Consider the following 18060-nt stretch of genomic DNA (forward strand, 5'->3'; position numbering starts at 1 on the left):
AAGGGGATTGAAAATTTTCCGATAAAGGGTCAAATATTAAGTGATTTTGACTTTTCAGGTCTTTTTTGCAAGTATTCTCCATTACAGTGTGAAAGCAGTCATAGATATCATATAAAACTCTTTTCCATAGTAAATAACAATGTTCACTTACTTTGCTCTTTTGGCCATTTCATTTCCATCCCATCTGGGGCTGTATGGATAATTTTTTTGAGCCTGAGAGTAAAGCTGTCCACTGTTGGTAAAGTGATAGACAGACTGAAATGTGAGAGTCGGCTGATCTCGAGGAAAAAACAGGGGGAGGTCAACTGGAAAAACAGAAGAAAGGAAAAGAAACAGAGTGAAATTCATTTTAAAACATTCTTTTGGCTAAATCAGAACATTGAGTACACAAGACTATTAGATCTACAAATACTACTTGAGGCTTAGATCAGAGGTGTAGAGCAACGGACTAAGAAATACAAGGTCTTTCCTAACCTCTTTTCAAAATGTTTGGATGTAATGAGACAGATCACAGGTGAGTGCAAATGTGAACAAGCTGGGGTGTAGGAGAAGCATGGCAGTTATTCACTCTAGCTGCCTGTCATCTGCCTTGCAGTCCACTGCATAACTGTCTCAGGTTTCTATACCTTGCATACTCTTGAGCAGTGTCTTCCTCATCTAAAATTCCACAAAGGAAGTAAAGTAGAGGGCATTTGACAAGAATAGACTTGGAAAAGGGACCGAGAGGGCAGGGTATAATCTTTCTACTGTACCACATATGGCAGCTAGACCACCAGAAAAAAATAAAGTTATCACACTGTTCTAATCAAGCAGTGAATTTGGATACTCAGCAGTTTCCATTTTTTCCATATGTGTTACCACATATATTTATATCTTCTGAATCAGAGGGGGCCCTCAGTGGTATGCACCAGGGACAGATCGAAGCACTAAATATGCCTGCTGGTAATATGGCTGATTTTGATCCTTGCTGTTCATGGTTAGCATGTAATATGTGCTGTAACTTTTTCATTTCATGATTTTTTGTTTTAAATATGTGTATGCCAGTCCTGGAGTTTGAACTCAGAGCATAGATGCTGTCACTGAGCCTTTTGCTTACAGCAAGGGCTCTTCCATTTGAGCCACAGCCTTTTTATCAGTAGTTTAAGTGGAGATAAGAGTCTCACAAACTTTCCTGTCCAGGCTGGCTTCAAACAGTAAACCTCAGTGATTCTCCTGAGTAGCCAGGCTTACAGGCATGAGCCACTGGTGTCGTCATTTCAGGGTTCTTTAACCCAATTTTAAAGTTGAAGTGACTTGCTAGTGTTAGCTGAGGGAAAGCATCATAAAAAAGTGAATGTTATCTATTTCTAGGACCAAGAAAGACACATTACCAAAACTAACAAAAATGTTCTAGCATTATACTTTTTATATACTTTCTCTAATTTGTTACTTAAAACTCTTAAGAAAACATTTTGATCGCGCTTATGGACTTGCTTGTGACTTAGGGAGACAGAGTCAAGCACCCAGTCAAGAATGATGATTCAATGCCAGGCTCCTATTATATGACCCTGCCTCCTCCCGCTGTACTGGATTCTGACTGGTATAACCTGCTGACAGCTCACTCACCCTGTATGTCACAGTACAACTTAGGAAGCTCCAGTCTCCATTGTGAGGATATACAAGGTTCATCTTTTGGCTACCTGAGGCAGATAATCTTAAGCAAATACATACTAGATGTTGTTGCATCTATCATCAATCCAGTGCGGGGTGATAATGAACTTGGACTAGGTTCCTCTAAGCACCCAACATGATTTTTTGAAGGAAAAGTCAGAGTTACTACAGACTTTACAAAGAAAAAGCAACCCCCCCAAAAATTCCAAGAGATTAAAAAAGCTGTCCAGTTGGTAGGCCTCTCAGTCCCCAGGATACTTGACTCTGACAATGTCTGACTAAGCTCTGCAGGGGGTTTCTTCAGATGAATCACACCCCAACTAAAGAAAAGTGGCAAGACTGTGAATGCCCACTTTTTGGTCACATTGCCCAAATGCCACAGTAAGACAGTTTCAATACATGTCTGTTTATGCCGAAGCAGAAATTCTGCAGCATATAGAACAATATAAAATATGAAAAGACCAATCTAGAACGATTAACAACTTAATTTGGAAAATCCTCTTGGATCCTTTTTACATTACAAAATTTGATATGTAACTTCAATTATTTTGAACAATATTGCATCCCTAAACCTTTTCTATCTTTTCTCATAACCCATTTGATTTTTCTCTAACTTTAGAAAAAGATGACTATTTGCATACAAGTTACCTTGTCTTCAATTTTAATTGTCATATTATGTACACATTTCCAAATACAAAACAAGATTCAGATTATTCTGGGAGAAATATTTTACATGTTAGCTTCCCTACCATAGTCAACAATGTCAAATAGTAGTTGTCAAAGGCAACAATTCATAAATTTAAAGCAAATACAAGTATCATAATGTATTACAAATGCAGATAATACTGCAGGCCACATGATTCTCAAACAACAGGCTGTTTTGCACTTTGGAATACATTCTTCTTAAAAAACATTTTCTTGGGGCTGGGAGTTTGGCCTGATGGTTAAAGTGCTTGCCTATCATGCATGAAGACCCGGGTTCGATTCCTCAGTACCACATATAGAAAAAAGCCGGAAGTGGTGCTGAGGCTCAAGTGGTAGAGCTCTAGCCTTGAGAAAGTCCAAGGACAGTGCTCAGGCCCTGAGCTCAAGCCCAGGACTGGCAAAAAAAAAAACAAACAAACAAACAAACAAAAAAATTTTCTTGGATAGGCATCAGTGGCTCACACCTGTAATTCTAGCTACTCAGGAAGCTGTGATCTGAGGACTGAGGTTCAGAGCCAGCCCAGGCAGGTAAGTCTTTGAGACCCTTCTCTCCAATTAACTACCAAGAAGTTGGAAATGGCATTGTGCCTCACAGTGGTAGAGCACTATCCCTGAACATAAAAGTTCAGGGATAGTGCCTAGGCCCTGACTTCAAGCTCTAGGACTGGCACAAAAACAAAACAAAACACCATTTTCTTTTTTTTTTAATTGTAATTAATAGAAGGGTTACAATTATATTCACCAGATAGAAGGTGCATTATTTCACATACATGTTTTTCTCATGTTTTTGTCCCCATTTCTCTCCTCCTACTCCCTCCCTTCATCTTGTTTTCCCCCTTCCCTATCCTATTTCAAATAAACAAATAAATGCAGATACAATATACCAGATAACAAGGTAACATACTGTAACAATATGAGAATAACCAAGGGACAACAAAAGAGATGAGAAATAGCATAGTATATTAAGAACAACAAGCACACATTATATGGCTCTTGTTTCCATATCCTGGAGGTCCTTTCATTTAGCTTCATCCTATATGGCCTTTTGTATCTAGAAAACACCATTTTCTTGAAGGAACCAGGTCTTGCTACGTGGCCCTGGGTGGCGTCAATCCCTTGTGTTTAAGTAAGACTCTATAAGGTCTTACTATCTTAATTGGTAAGAACTACAAGTACCATACCTAGCTGGAATACGTTCTCTTCTCAGTATTCTGTTTTTTTAGAAATCAACTGTTGGGAGCCGGGATCATAGTAGTCCAGTCAGAGTGCTCACCTAGCATGCACTAAGCCCTGGGTTCAATTCTTCAGTGTCACATACACAGAAAAAGCGGAAGTGGTGCTGTGGCTCAGGTGGCAGAGTGCTAACCTTGAGCAAAAAGTGTCCAACGACAGTGCCTAGTCCCTGAGTTCAAGCCCTAGGACTGGCAAAAAAATAAATAAATAAATAAATAAATAAACTGCTGGTCGCAGAGTTTTGACAAGTTGAGGAATATTTAAACCTATTTCTAAGCTATCTTATAGGACCCAAATGTTCAATTAGCATAAGAAACAATTAAAAAGGTGAGTATATCTAGAGTGAATCATGTTGAGCGAGACCAGTCAAGATCAAAGGAACAAAAGGCGTATGGTATCCTTAATATGTGGCTATAAGATCCAAACAGTACAAGAGCGAGGACTCAATATTTGCATAGCCAATATTGACATGGTATTGGAAATATAAACATAACTACATAGACAAAAACCTATGACTCAATAGACATGTTTTATTTCATAAATTAATATGTATCTATGATATACAAACCCTTAGCTTAATTTTGAATATGTTCTAAGAACTAAGTGCCAGTGATTGTATATAGATTCCCTTCTTGAATACTTGTTTGTTAAATGCGTCATTTGAAATATGATGTAAAAATTAATGTTAATAAATTCTTTAATAAAAAAAGGTGAGTATAATTTATTTAGGCAAGTAAGATGTTCTGCTGTGTGTGTGTGTGTGTGTGTGTGTGTGTGTGTGAGCAAGATACAGGATAACATTGATCCATAAGCCCCCAAAGCAATGAGTTTATGATTAATTTCTCAATGGAGACTTATCTAACAAAGTACAGTTGAAGCCAAGGTTAAAACTTGAATATTTTCTCTGTGCACACAGTAGCTGGAATACTGGGGAACAGGAATGGTCTGTAAACCTTAGAGATAAAATCATTAGTCTGCATGTTAATTCATGTATGAGAAAATAACCTTTAAAAAATACAAACATCTTGCTCAAGTTAACTAAATTATATCCCATCTATAACATCAATAGTAAAAGAGGGCTTCTTTAAAAATGTTCTATGCATAGAAGTGAACTAATAACTAAAATATTTACAATAAATACTTTGCTTCCCTCCCTTCCTCCTGTATCTTTGTCTTTTTTTTTTTCTTGGCAGCATTACAGATTTGCTAAGTTCTACCACTTAAGCCATATTTCCTGCCTCTTTTAGTCTTTGCTATTTTATTTATTTGTTTGTTTGTTTGTTTGTTTATTTTTATGTGGGTCTTGAACTCTCGGTCTGGGCCCTGTCTCTGAGCTCTTCTTGCCCTCTACCCCTTTGAGTCACAGTGCTACTTCTGGTTTTCTAGTGGTTAGCAGAGACAAGCCTCATAGACTTTCATGCCTGAGCTGGCTTTGAACTGTGATTCTTAGATTTCAGCCTCCTGAGTTAGTCTTGGTTATTTTTGAGGTAGAGTCTTGATTTATGACATGGTTGGCCTGAGCTGTACTCCTCCTGTTTGAGCTTCCCAGTCTCTGGGAAGGGTCTTGCCACTGTGCCCAACAATTGTGTTTCCTCTGTAGCTGGGATAACAGGCATGTACCACTGTACCCAGCCATGTATTTCTTTTTCACTCTCTTCTAAAATTATCATACATTATGCCAGCTGTGGTGGTGCACAACAAGAAAGATGAGGAAGAAGGATCACAAGTTCGAGATCAGGCTGGGTTTCACCTTAGCCAGGCACTAGTGGCTCATCCCTGTAATCCTAGCTACTCAGGTGCTGAAATCTGAGGACAGTCTCCATGAGACTCTGCATGAAACTGCAAAAAGCTGGAAATGGTGTTGTGGCTCAAGTGGTAGAGTGTTAGCCTTGAGCACAAAGAAGTTCAGGGACAGCACTTAGGCCCTGAGTTCAAGCCTCAGGATGGACAAATAAACACACACACACACACACACACACACACACACACACATGCATATTGCACATGAGTTGTACAAGGGTTTGTGTCATTTCCATACAAGCATACCATGTATTCTGGTCAATTTACTCCTTCTATCACTGTTACCTACTTCCCATTTTCTTAAAACAATTTCAACATGTTACATTATTTTCATGTGTCTATTATTTTCATGCATGCAAATAAAAGACTGAACATATTTATCCTCATTCCCCGCCCCACCCTGCTAGCTTTCCTGCCTCCTGCTGACATGCACCCCAAGCAAGCTGATTGGATGGTACAAATGAGTCAGAATTTGACAAAAACTTGTTTTCTTTATCCCCTAAATGTTTCTGTCTTAACTTTTGCTTACAAGTTAACTAGTGATTTGTCTGTGCATAGTAACTTTAGGCCATCAAACAGCGAGCTTGCTACGAAGCCCAGAATTTTGCAGGTTCTAAGGGAGTTGAGCCCATAGTTTGGGTTATATCAAAATTAAACACTTTAACCATCTGTTTTCTGATTTGGTTTTGATTCTTGGAGTAAAATCATTATCTTTGGTTCAGTTATTTATTTTCAGTATTGTTTTGACAACTATATTGTCTTTTGTATATTGTCTTCCTGTATATGGAAGCTTTCTATACATAGACTATGTAGTTCTCCCTTGGTCATTAGATTTGCTGCAACCATTTCTTTCTTTCTTTTCTTTTTTTCAGAAGACAATCATTTTTATTTGTTGTATGTTTAATCATTTAGCAAAAAAGCAATGCCAGAGGGCTGGGAGTTTGGCCTAGTGGTAGAATGCTTGCCTAGTATGCATGAAGACCCGGGTTCGATTCCTTGGTACCACATACATAGCAAAAGGCCAGAAGTGGTGCTGAGGTTCAAGTGGTAGAGCTCTAGCCTTGAGAAAGTCCAAGGACAGTGCTCAGGCCCTGAGCCCAAGCCCAGGACTGGCAAAAAAAAAAAAAAAAAAAAGCAATGCCAGAAACAGGAAGCAAATTAGTCCACGGATTCTGAGCCTTCCTTGTCTTGGCTAGTCTGGAAGTAATGAAGTTCATGTCTCCTTGTCAGATGCAACCACTTGAAGTCAATCATGAAGATTATTCTTCCGGTAACTTCCTAGTAAGGTATTTCAAATACTTTTTAGAGTACTGTTCCTCAGAAATAATGGTAATTTTGTTTTTGAAATGTTCAGTGTGAACAACATTCCTGAGATTTCCAGTCTTCCCACTGACTTTAACCTTCTTCCTAACAAACTGTTCAAAATTTCCAGAGTCAAAAATTCCATCTTCTAGTGGATGAATAAGGGCCAAGCTAAAGCTAAACCTCCAGGTTAACCTCTTAGTCTTCTTCTCTTTCTTCAGCGCCATCTTGCTGGCCAGGAGTGGTATCCAATGCTGCAACCATTTCTTAAGTCTTTCTTTCAAGAACTTGTAACAAGCCACACCAAACACTTCTCTTTCTGTACAAAGTAGGCTGTCCTCAGGACTCATCTATAGGATACTCCTGGGATAATTAAGCCTACTCTGGACAGGGCTATATGATGGGCGCTGGTGCTCCCAGGCAACAACCAGGAAGCAGTGAGCTTGTGCTTCCTCTCTTTATACCAAACCCAGCCACCTTCCCCCTATAAGTGCTCATCCTTTCACTAGCTGAAGACTACAGGAAAGAAATATTGAAGTTCACAAGACAGTCTAGGAAGTCTTCACTTCTTCAAAGACCCCAGCAATGGAAACTCAGCCTAGCACACCCAAAAGAAATGCCACACTATGCATTTAATTAAAAGGACTGGCCAACAGATTCTGAGAACATTTCAGTATAGCTCTAGCAACTCTGATTATATGTTTCGTTTTTGTTTTTGCAGGTCCTGGGGCCTGAACTTCGGGCCTGGGCACTGTACCTGAACCTTTTTGTACTCAAATCTAACGCTCTACTATTTGAGCCACTGCACCATTTCCAGATTTTTTGGAGTGGTTTTTATTGAGACAAGAGTCTCATGGATTTTTCTGCCTGGGCTGGCTTGGAACTGCAATCCTCAGATCTCAGCCTTCTGAGTAGTTAGGATTACAGGTGTGAACTATTGATCTGGCCACCTGGCTTGATTATGTTTTTATCTAGGGAAAAAAAAAGTTCAGAACCTATTTAATTGTGATGATGGTGAGAATAAGTAGTAGTGATAGTCAGAAATGGGGAACATATAACAAGTAAAAGAATTAGAAAGGCAAAAAAACATTAAACAACCCGCTGGTCTGTGGCTACAAAAACTATACATTCCATTTACTCCTCAAGCTGTTACTCCATACTCTATACTCCCTCCCTCCTTCCCAGTCCCCCAAACCTTGATAAGGGAAGCTAGACACTATGGTTAAGTATGCCTAAAAGCCATTCTCCACCCTTCTGTCTCATAAGCAGAGCCCCTCCTCCCACCCAGAATTTCAAAGTGTACTCTTCATAAATCAAGACATGGAAATCTGACTCACTCCTACCAATGGGACTTGAAGGGAAGTCAGTTAGGGGGCTTCTGAGAAATATTTTCCTCTCTGATTAAAGACACATGGAAGTACAAATCTCCATTTCATTTTAGCCTTTTAATCCTATCACATGAGATTGTGAGGCTTGGAGCTGTTGCAACCATCTTGTGACCATGAGGAGGTGGACCTAGTATCCCTGAGCTATTGAAGACACATCCTCCCTGGAACTCCCCAGTGATGGCTTTCTTGTTTCATGAGATGATCACAAGGCTTGCTTACTATTTAAACCTCTCTTCATAGGTACAGTTAAAGTCATCTGGGGAAATATTACTTACTGTAGTTTCTGGTCAAAAAAATCAGGAAAAGTATAACCTAGTTCAAAAATATTTCCACTGAGTATGGTTAAAAACCTTTTGAGAGACATAAATAGGAAAGTTTTAGTTGTCTGGAAAATTCAGTTTTGTGGGACAGTTCAATCCTTGAAAATGCCAAACAAATGAGGGGTTAACCATAATTGCTTCCCTGGGAGTCACATCATCAAATATTTTCATCATTATTCACAAGCTGGCCATTATTTCTTTTCTTCAGATCTGACAAGCTATATGTTACCATCCTTGCTCTCAAGTCTTCGGGTTTTCAGGGAAGATAATCGAGGCCCCACTTATTGGTGGGGTTATGTTCTCAGCTGAGATACTCTCAGGTAGCTCTGGTTCCTCAAGAAGCCTTAACCGTTGTTGATGTGCTGTAAGTTCATGGTCTAATGATGATTCCTTTTGAGGACAAGTCTAAGAGTTGGTTCATATTTCATTCCCAGTGACAAATGCTTGAAGACTGCTATTCACTTACTGACCTCCTCCCAGTCCTTTCATCTTACTAAGTACACAATACACATGGTTGAGCCACTAGAAGACCAAGTACCACTACATAACTGAAACTCTCCCTTATAACACAAACATTCATAATTAGACAACAGCATTGTTTAAAACACTAAAAACAAAATGACCTCTCCTTCTCCTGCCCCCAGTCCTGGGCTTGAACTCAGGGCCTGGACACTGTCCTTGGGTTTTTATGAAGGCTAGTGCTCTACCATTTGAGCCACAGCACCACTTCTGACTTTTTCTGTGTATGTGGTACCAAGGAATTCGTGCACGCTAGGCAAGTACTCTATCACTAGACCACATTCCTGGCCTCATGGCCTCTCCTTTCATCATCAATGTTTCATTCAAGTGATGGGAAGAACTTCTGTTAAATTGGTTTTACTTTTTTTTTTTTAACCAGTTTACACTCTTGTGTGACTTGATCACTTAAAGAGCTTGCCTGTGGATTTTGAATCAAATGAAGCCTAAAGCTTCCTGAATTTTGCTGTATAAAAAAGACAATAATATATACCATTGCAGTCAGATAAAAATGGCCTCAACATTTATTAGCAGTGACATTCCAGGCAAAATACCTCTTGGAATTCTGATTTTCTTATTTGCAAATGAGGATGCTTAATTCCTATCTTGTATTTGTTGAAAGGATTAAATGAAAACCAGGCACATACTAAATAAGTGTTTATTGCCTTCCCTTGTTTCCTGTTTTCATTAGTTCTTTCATTCTTCCATCTCATTTTATATACTTCCATATTCATGAAATTTCTGATAATGATAGCATAATCCTTCAAGTGCTTAAACTTTGAGCAGCTATGGTAAAGTCTTTCTTACTCTGCGCAAACCCTCAGTGAGTATACTGAATGTGATTTAGCCTTTTCTTGATGATAGGGAACACCCTAAAAAGTCATTACACATCATAGCCTCAAGGGTTAATAAGGAAGACTTAGCTTGCTATTTCCCAAGTGCCTCCGACCCAGGAGTCTACACTCCCCAAATAGTCTTCGGTTACAAGTAATGTGGCTTTAATGTGACACAGTGAGGTCCTACAAGTACTGAGATGTGGCACATTATTTACCTCTCTGACTACAAACTTTCCCTTTGTTTCTCCTCTCTAGCCTACTCTTTCTTTTAAGGCCTACTCAATCTCAACACAATTTCTCTCCTGCCACTTCTCTTTCTTTTGTCTGCTTTGTTCTACAAGTCTCAAGTTTCTGAAGGGTAGGGTTAGGCTGACCTTGAATTCCTGGACACACCTGGCAGGAAGTGCTGAACTACTGACGTGCAGCTTTGTACTGTGACCTCTGATTGTGTTCCTCAGGCACGTTCAGAGATGATCTTCTCTGGTTGTTTCCTTCCAGGTTTACAGCTGACCTGGATAGCTGAAGTTTTAGGAAATAATGACTTCTGCCTATGTATTGCTCAGCATTTCCTCTTGAGTTTTTCAAGGAGACAAACAAATCATTCCTGTATCCAATGAGGCTCACATACAAAGCTGTAAGAAGAATCTTGAGATGAATGATGTACCATATAGTGTTGGTCAGTAAAATGCAAATGTTTTTTGCACTTGCCTGCTGGAATGAACTTCTCTTCCCACCAAATCAGAGGTACTCAACTTCAAATCATAATGACACCATCAAGGTGAACATGGATGTCTGACTGCACTCCAGATTTTGAGAGATTTTGTGGTGCCTCCCTAGGTAGAAATCACTGGGTGTTCCTTAAGGGCAGAAGCTGTGAATTACCTATTTCAGTGTTCCCAGCACATAGTACACTGAATGACATAGGAGCGATACTTAATAAGTGTCTGCTGAATGACAGGAAAGGAGTAAATAAGGAAAGCACAAATTAAAACCGGAATGAGATTCCATTTTATAACTGCTAAATGGACAACAGCCAATGCTGTGGAACACCAAATTCTTACTCACTGATGATTTTAGATTATGGATTTCTCTAACCCCTGTTATAGGAAAAAGTGGCTCAGCAATCTCACTCTCAAAAACTCACATAAACACAAGAAGATGGTAGTTAAAGGCTGTTGCCATAGTTTGTGATAGCAAAAGTAAAGGTCATCTTACATGTCTATTAACAAACTTGTGCTAGAATTCCTTATAGTGGATTAAAGCAATGAACTAGGAGCCAGGAGTGGACACACATGTCTGGGATGACAGTATTTTGAGCTGAAAGTTGGGGGATGGTGGGTTTGAGGCCAGCCTGGCACAGAGCAAGTTCTGTATAAGGCTAGACTACACAGGAAGACCCTATTTCACACAAAACCAAACCCAAACTGACCAAAAAAGAAATTCACTAGAGCTTTATTATACCACATGCAAGAATTTCAAGAATGTAATGCTCAGGAAAATTAGCAAATTACTGATTAATTCTTTAATATGCATTTGTAAAATTTGAAAATATGTATATATCAGTATACATTACTTACGACTATATACACAGTAAAACTGTGCATGGGAAAGATGAGTACCAAGTGAGGGGTAGTGGTTGCTTTGGGGTGGTAGGTAGAAGAGAGGCATAGAATGCCATCAGGGAGAGGGAGGTGGCAGAGAAAGGGCTTCAACTGAAGGGACTCTGCTATTTCTTAAAAACTATTAAAAGCAATTATCAAAACTTAAGATCCAATTGAGTTGGATGTATATTTGTTTTTGTATTTTATATACTCATTCAAACTCCAAACAGTTATCATTTTAAAAGTTTTTCTTTGCCAATCCTGGGGCTTGGCACTATGCCTAAGCTTCTTTTTCTCCAGGGTAGCGCTCTACCACTGAAGCCACAGCACTACTCTGGTTTTTTCTGAATGGTTTATTAGAGATAAGAGTCTCACAGACTTTCCTGCCTGGGTTGTCTTGGAATCGCACTCTTCATATCTCAGCCTCCTGAGGAGCCAGGAGTACAGGCATAAGCCATCTGTGCCCAGCTATTTTTAAAAGTTTTAAACAGCAAGAACATTAAGTTTTATTTTCTTCGTGTTGGGATCCAATTCTAGGGCCTGTGCATTCAGAGCCCATGATCTTTGATTGACCTGCAGCCCCAGCTGAAATATTAATAGTCACAGCAGCGGAAAACCATTAGTATGATTCCATTTATATAAAGCAGAAAAATATAAATGATAGATTATATTTATATAAATGCCGTATTGTTTATGGCATAGACTCAGCATGAAAGCTATTAGGAAAACTCTAGGGACAATTGAGATAAAGTTCTGGATAGTGGCCAGTTCTCAGAGATGTATATATTATGGGGCTTTGAAGATACCAGTACTATTCTTGCTCCTTAAGCTGGGTGGTCACGTTTTACTGCTCTGTAATAGGTGCAGATATATATATATATTTTGTCAGTCATAGAACTTGAACTCTGAGCCTGGGTGCTGTCTTTGAGCTACTGCCCTACCCCTTGAACCACAGCGCTACTTCCAGTTTTCTTGTCGTTAATTGGAGATTAATCTCATGGACTTTCGCATGTGTCCGAGATGGCTTTGAACCACGATCCTCAGATCTCAGTCTCCTAAGTTGCTAGGATCATAGGCATGAGCTACCACGCCCAGCTCAGATATTTTTAAAAATAACACTAGGGAGGGTCAAGAAAGGTGAATGGTCTTGAGGAAACCAAAGCCAAACCAAATCAAATAAGTTGGTAGAACTGATCGTGTGGTCTGTACAGACGTGGAGGAGGTACAGAGCCACCATAGCTCAGCATGTGCAGGTTGGAGCATTGCACAGGAAAAGGGGAACTCCACTGAAGCTAGACGTCTGCAGAGCAGATGGACTATGAGTTGGTTTTAGAAGGTTCAAAGATCAGTCAGAATTGGAATCTGGGGAAAATTCTCAAGAAATGGAAGAGGTCTATAAAACATTCAATACCATGTAGAGATAACAATTCTTTACTTACTTATTAGATATTTTGTGATCATACACTTTCATTTCAGAAAAGCCCAAACCTGCCCTATGTCATCAGCCTTAATTAACCTCTCTCCTATGACTCTCCTGAACTTTGTACATGTGGAGAGAAAGGGTGACACAGGCCCAAAAGAAGCAGAGGTTGGCCTTAGGGAGCTTACAGGCCAAGCTATTCTTTCTGCCTGGAGGGCTCTCCTAGGTCTTCTGAATTTACCTAGTCTTACTTTCATCAAGGACTAGAACACATCTGTCCTAGAAGTCTGTATATTTCCAACTTGTGCTCCTAAGCAGGCATCACTCAGAGCTGGACCCCACAAGGACAAAAAGAAAACAACAAGGAAATAAGAGCCCAGGACTAAGCCCAGGAATCCCTCCTTGTCCTGATTGCTTCTCTGCCCCATCTGGTCCATCCATCATCACTAATTCCTTGGACTAGTCTCTCTGTTGGAAATGAAGGTTCATACTTGGGAGGCCATGCCAGGAACTCCACCTCTCCTGTAGGCTAGGCTGTACCTGCTTAAGCATCAGTCCCCCAACAGTCCCAACTGTTCATTGCTCTTACATCATCATTTCCCAGGCCTGGATCCTCGTTCCATGTGAAAGCCCAAGCCCAATCTTCCTCCAGGAAGCCTCCTTGACTTCCCTGTAGTGATTTCTCCATCCTGTGGGCTGCTAACCACTGCAGTGCCACCTCCACACTGGCCTAGACACATAGTGGTTGATGGCATGGATCAACACAGTAAGAAAATGCTAATAAACTCAGACATATCAGAAAGAAGGTACTCTTATGAGGTACAGAAAGAAATCTAACAAGTCATAAATAGTAGCTAGTTCTGTTTTCTTCTATTTTTAAAATAATTTAGTCACAATAAATAAAATTCCTGGCCTGGGAGTCTTAAAAGAGAAAATCTGGCTAAATTAGGGAAGAATTTGATTAAAAGAATCCTCAAATAAAATAAAATATATTCAAATGCAAAAATCCTTGGCACTTAAAAACTGGGCAAAGTCTCTAAAAAGCCATCAGCTTTTAATTTTTTTAAAAAGCTGGGCTAGTTACAAAATGTAAATGATTAGAAGGAAAATGACAATTTTTTTTTTTTGGTGAAAGTAGAGAAGCTGACATTGGTCAGCTTAAACTGCAGCCTTGCAAAACTGGCATAAACTAGCTAGATACAAATTTGTAAATATTGAGACTACCCCAATGTAAAGAATGACTAATTTGAATTTATCAAGAAGATAAAATTCCCCAAGTGAATGTTTCCTAAAGGCTCTACTCATGACCTTTCTGTTTTAGAGAAAATACCACATATCCAATGTGATAGACATTCCCTAGCATCTACCAAGAGCTGGTCTGAAGGAAGACACTGACTAGGGCTGGTTTTTCCTACTTACCAGGCAACACATGCTTACAGTATTCCAGGAAGGGAGTCAGGGTGAAGGAAACATAGATACCCAGGGGCTTGAGGAGGCCTAAGAGATCTAGAATAGATGGCTTTGAGCAGGGGATTCTGACAGGTAGTGGCAAGGGGAAGACTAGCCTAATAAGGGCAGAGTAAGGGAACCCAAACAGACAGAAGAACACTGAGTAGTCAGAGATGAGGAAGAGTGAAGTGGGAATTCAAGGGACTAAAGCAGATGGATCATGGGTTGGAGGGGAAAATTGTGGGTGGGGTAGTAGAGATCTGGATAAAGATGCCAAATGATGAGGTACTCTGGACACACTGCAAAGCAGTATGGACACTTCTATGAGCAGAGCTCATACCCTTGGCTACCTGTAAGGAAAATCTCCCTGCCACTAATTCCAGTAGTTCAAACATTACCCTCAGCACAGTCTTTGGAAAATATAGTGCATAAATAAAAAACAGGTTGCACTGATTTCTAGAAGAGCTTATTTGAATGAAGCTGAATGATCTAGTGAAGGCATCTGCTCTGAGGAAGGCAACCCAGGTTCCACATTTTAGTTAAATAGTTTTGGCAGATTAATTGACCTCTCTGAGCCTCTTTTCCCATCCATAAAACTGAGAAAACTCTAGCCTCAGGGTTAAAAATAAAGGCCTACATGCCTTTACTGCTTTTATTGGCATGTAGAAAGTGCTGGATGAAAAAGGCTGGAGTTTCAAGGAATGCAAGAAGAGAATGGTATACTGGAAAGACAGAACATGAGCTCTGGAATGTGACAGATCTGGGCTTGATCCCAACTACACCAGTTACAACCTGGGTGACCTCAGGCAACTTACTGAACTTGCCCTGTTTTCTCATCTTTAAAATGGGATACTATTTACCTTGTACGATTATTGGGTGGCTAAATAATATAATAATATCTGTATAGAATACTTGGCACATACCGGGTGTGCATCAAATATAACTATTATTCACTTTTCTCTAGAAGTAATTTAAAAAATCTGAGTCTATATATTATTCCCAAACTGATAGAAAATTCATCAAGCTGAAAAAATCTAACCTTTAGGTCAAAAGTACCTATGTTTTTCTCAACTTAAAAGTCTTAACCCCTTTTTTATTTGAGATAAATTCAGGAGTCTATAGAAGCTTTTCATTTTTACTTCTATAATCTTCCTTCAGATGAAAAACAAAACATTGTTCTGGAGAATGTTAGGTCAAATGGCATTCTGAAGTAAAAGGTGACTATAGACCAGAAACCATTTAAACAGGGTGAGGCCTGAGGACAACTTGGCCAGACATTTTCTTTGTGCCGGGATAATGTGATGTTCTTATAAATTCTCCTACATGCTTTCCTTCCTGTAAGAAAAGCACCTATTTTGTTTCCCCACTCTGAATGATTTATTTGTCAGTAGACTTAGGCCTCAGAGAAAGAAAGCTGTCAATCATTTTTTAAAGATTGCTTAATTGGGTATGTGAATATATTGAGATTGTGGCTTTGCTTTATTATGACTGGGTTTTTCTGGCCTACTACTTTGGTCATTATTTTTTCTATGAGAATGAGTGGAGGATGAAATGGGGAGTAGAAATTAATTAAATGTTCTTCTTTGAGAGCAATTGTAATTAGAATTTCACTTGAAATAAAAGTATGATTGCTTCTCAAAAATGAGATTTTCAGAACTGTCTTATTATTCTCATACCTAACTCAAACTAAAGAAAATGAACCATGTAAACATAAGACGATTGTGTTGTGACAAGCCCTTGACTTGAGCATAGGATTTAAAGGAATATGACACCTTTTAGTGGAAGATACTGTGGCAGTTCAGGGGTCTTAAGAAAAATGCATTCACACTCAACAAAGCAGCCCTGATTGCTATGCTCTTCAGGTAATGGGTGGTCTATTCCTCTATTCTTGAAAGCACTACACATTTGTTGCCCTTTTCTTTTTCACTGTTTTTGATAAAGATCTTTTGCAAATAATTTCACATTCACTACTTCTTATTCTTCTAAATGACTCAAAGTTCAAATTATGAATATCAATTCTGGCAGTTGGTGACACCGTCCTAATACCAAGACCAGTCAAGCCAGCCTCTAAATTAGGAGACTGGAGCCTCATGTCTGCAGCTTCTTGAGTCCATTTTCCTAGTTCCTAGGCCCTGGGCTGTGTTAATCTTGCAGAAATTCTTCCTATGATGGCTAGTGTATCTATGCAGCACATAACATTCTCGGAGAGGTTACATGCCTGGGTTCTTGGCAACTAGGCCACCAGGCTTATTAGGAGTTAGAATCAGAACTGGGCACATCACAGTGACTATCTGTAGTCTACTCCCTTGTAGCTGCTGTTTGGCAGGGGTGCTTGTCAGGCCCCATGGGGCTGCAGGCTGAGCTGCCAGATTGGCCAGATAGTTCCTCGGAAATCTCCATGTCTTATCACAGCAAAGGACACACTCAAACTGTAGTGCCACAATGGCTTGATACAACCTGCCCATTTTACAAGTGAGGAGACTATATTATACAGGATGAACTCAGATTGTATTATAGAGGATGAACTCACCCCCAACTGCCCTCACAGCTACAGGGAGATCCCAAGGTCCTGCCTGAGTTCCCTGGGCCTCTCTGTCACAGGCCATTGACACATAGTAAGTCTCCCTGGATGGGTGAAATAATCAGTTCTACCATGGCTTCTTTTACAGTATGATTTGGGGCTCTTCATTAGCCCAAAGCTGAAAAATCCTTAAGAACAGACAACAGCCAGGCACAATGGATTTTTGTCTTATTTTCATTCTAATAATTTTTTAAATGCTAAGGGAAAACAAAGTAGGAAATCAACACTTGCTGAATGCTTACAATTTATAGCTGTGAAGGAAGGATTACATCCTGGTCTGCTGTATCTACAGCCCATGTACTTTGTACCACAAGCGCTACAAATCTAACTTATTGCTTACTTCTAATATTCTAGAATAATTTTGGCTCATCTGGCACTTTAGCCAGATTTGCTACAAGTAAGTACATTCTCTGACCCTTGATTAAGAAAGCACAAAAATCTGAAAGATTGACAGAGTCAGAGCACATAGAAGGAGGATTACAATGTGTTTTGTCTTTCAGACAAGTGAAGCTCATGGGTAGAATGATCTCAGACTTTTAAGACTTTTTTTTTTGCCAGTCCTGGGTTTACGTGCAGGGCCTGACCACTGTCCTTGGATATTCTCAAGGCTAGAACTCTACCACTTGAGCCTCATTCCGGCTTTTTTCTACGTATGTGGTACTGAGGAATTGAACCTCGGGTCTTTGTACACGCTAGGCAAGCACTAGGCCAAACTCCCAGCCCAAGACTTTATTTTTGATATTTCTATTTTCTTATTTTCTTCCTTTGGATTGGGAAAACATTTTATGGTCCCATCTAGGGGACCATGGCATTTGACACTGCTGCTCACTTCTGCTCTTCTCAGGGTTTCTATAACATTCTATCAACGTGCTATTCTTTTCCTTTCAAAATTTTTATTACCTCCTTTCCTCCATCTGTTCAACAACATTCACTCCTAAAGCTCAGTTGAGGGACCTGTTAACCCTGAAGGCACCCTCCAGTTCTTCCTTCAGAAAGTCCATCTACAAATACCATCCAATGATCAAATCCCTATACCCTTTCCTGACTACTTACCTATGCTCCAGATAATTCCAGAGCCTAGTGATTATCATAATTAAAGTTTTATGGCTTTGATACATTTTCAGCTCCATCATCTAATTTATAGCCTTCAAACTACAAGGCATACTTAATTTATACTTACAGTCAGGAACAATGAGACTGCGAATAAGGAGTAGCTTGTCCCAAATCTGTTAGGTAACAAGATAGAGCAAGTCTTGACT

General features: G+C 39.6%; 1 protein-coding gene and 1 pseudogene across 3 annotated transcripts in view; both read right to left on the reverse strand.

Annotated features, from left to right (window-relative positions):
- The window catches only part of Babam2 (BRISC and BRCA1 A complex member 2), a 393826-nt gene that overhangs the window by 28720 nt on the left and 347046 nt on the right, over window positions 1-18060 (reverse strand). For 2 of the 3 annotated variants that reach the window (XM_090337241.1, XM_090337240.1), the window contains exon 11: window positions 152-305. The exons of the other annotated variant lie outside the window; for it this stretch is intronic. In XM_090337241.1, the coding sequence (XP_090193367.1) occupies window positions 152-305 (154 nt within the window). The remainder of the gene's footprint in view (window positions 1-151; window positions 306-18060) is intronic. 3 annotated transcript variants of the gene reach the window in all.
- LOC150060944 (ribosomal protein eL22-like pseudogene) lies at window positions 6547-6917 on the reverse strand (annotated as a pseudogene).

This window comes from Megascapheus bottae, chromosome 7, assembly GCF_031878675.1.
Source record: "Megascapheus bottae isolate mThoBot1 chromosome 7, mThoBot2.hap1, whole genome shotgun sequence".
NCBI lineage: Eukaryota > Metazoa > Chordata > Mammalia > Rodentia > Geomyidae > Megascapheus > Megascapheus bottae.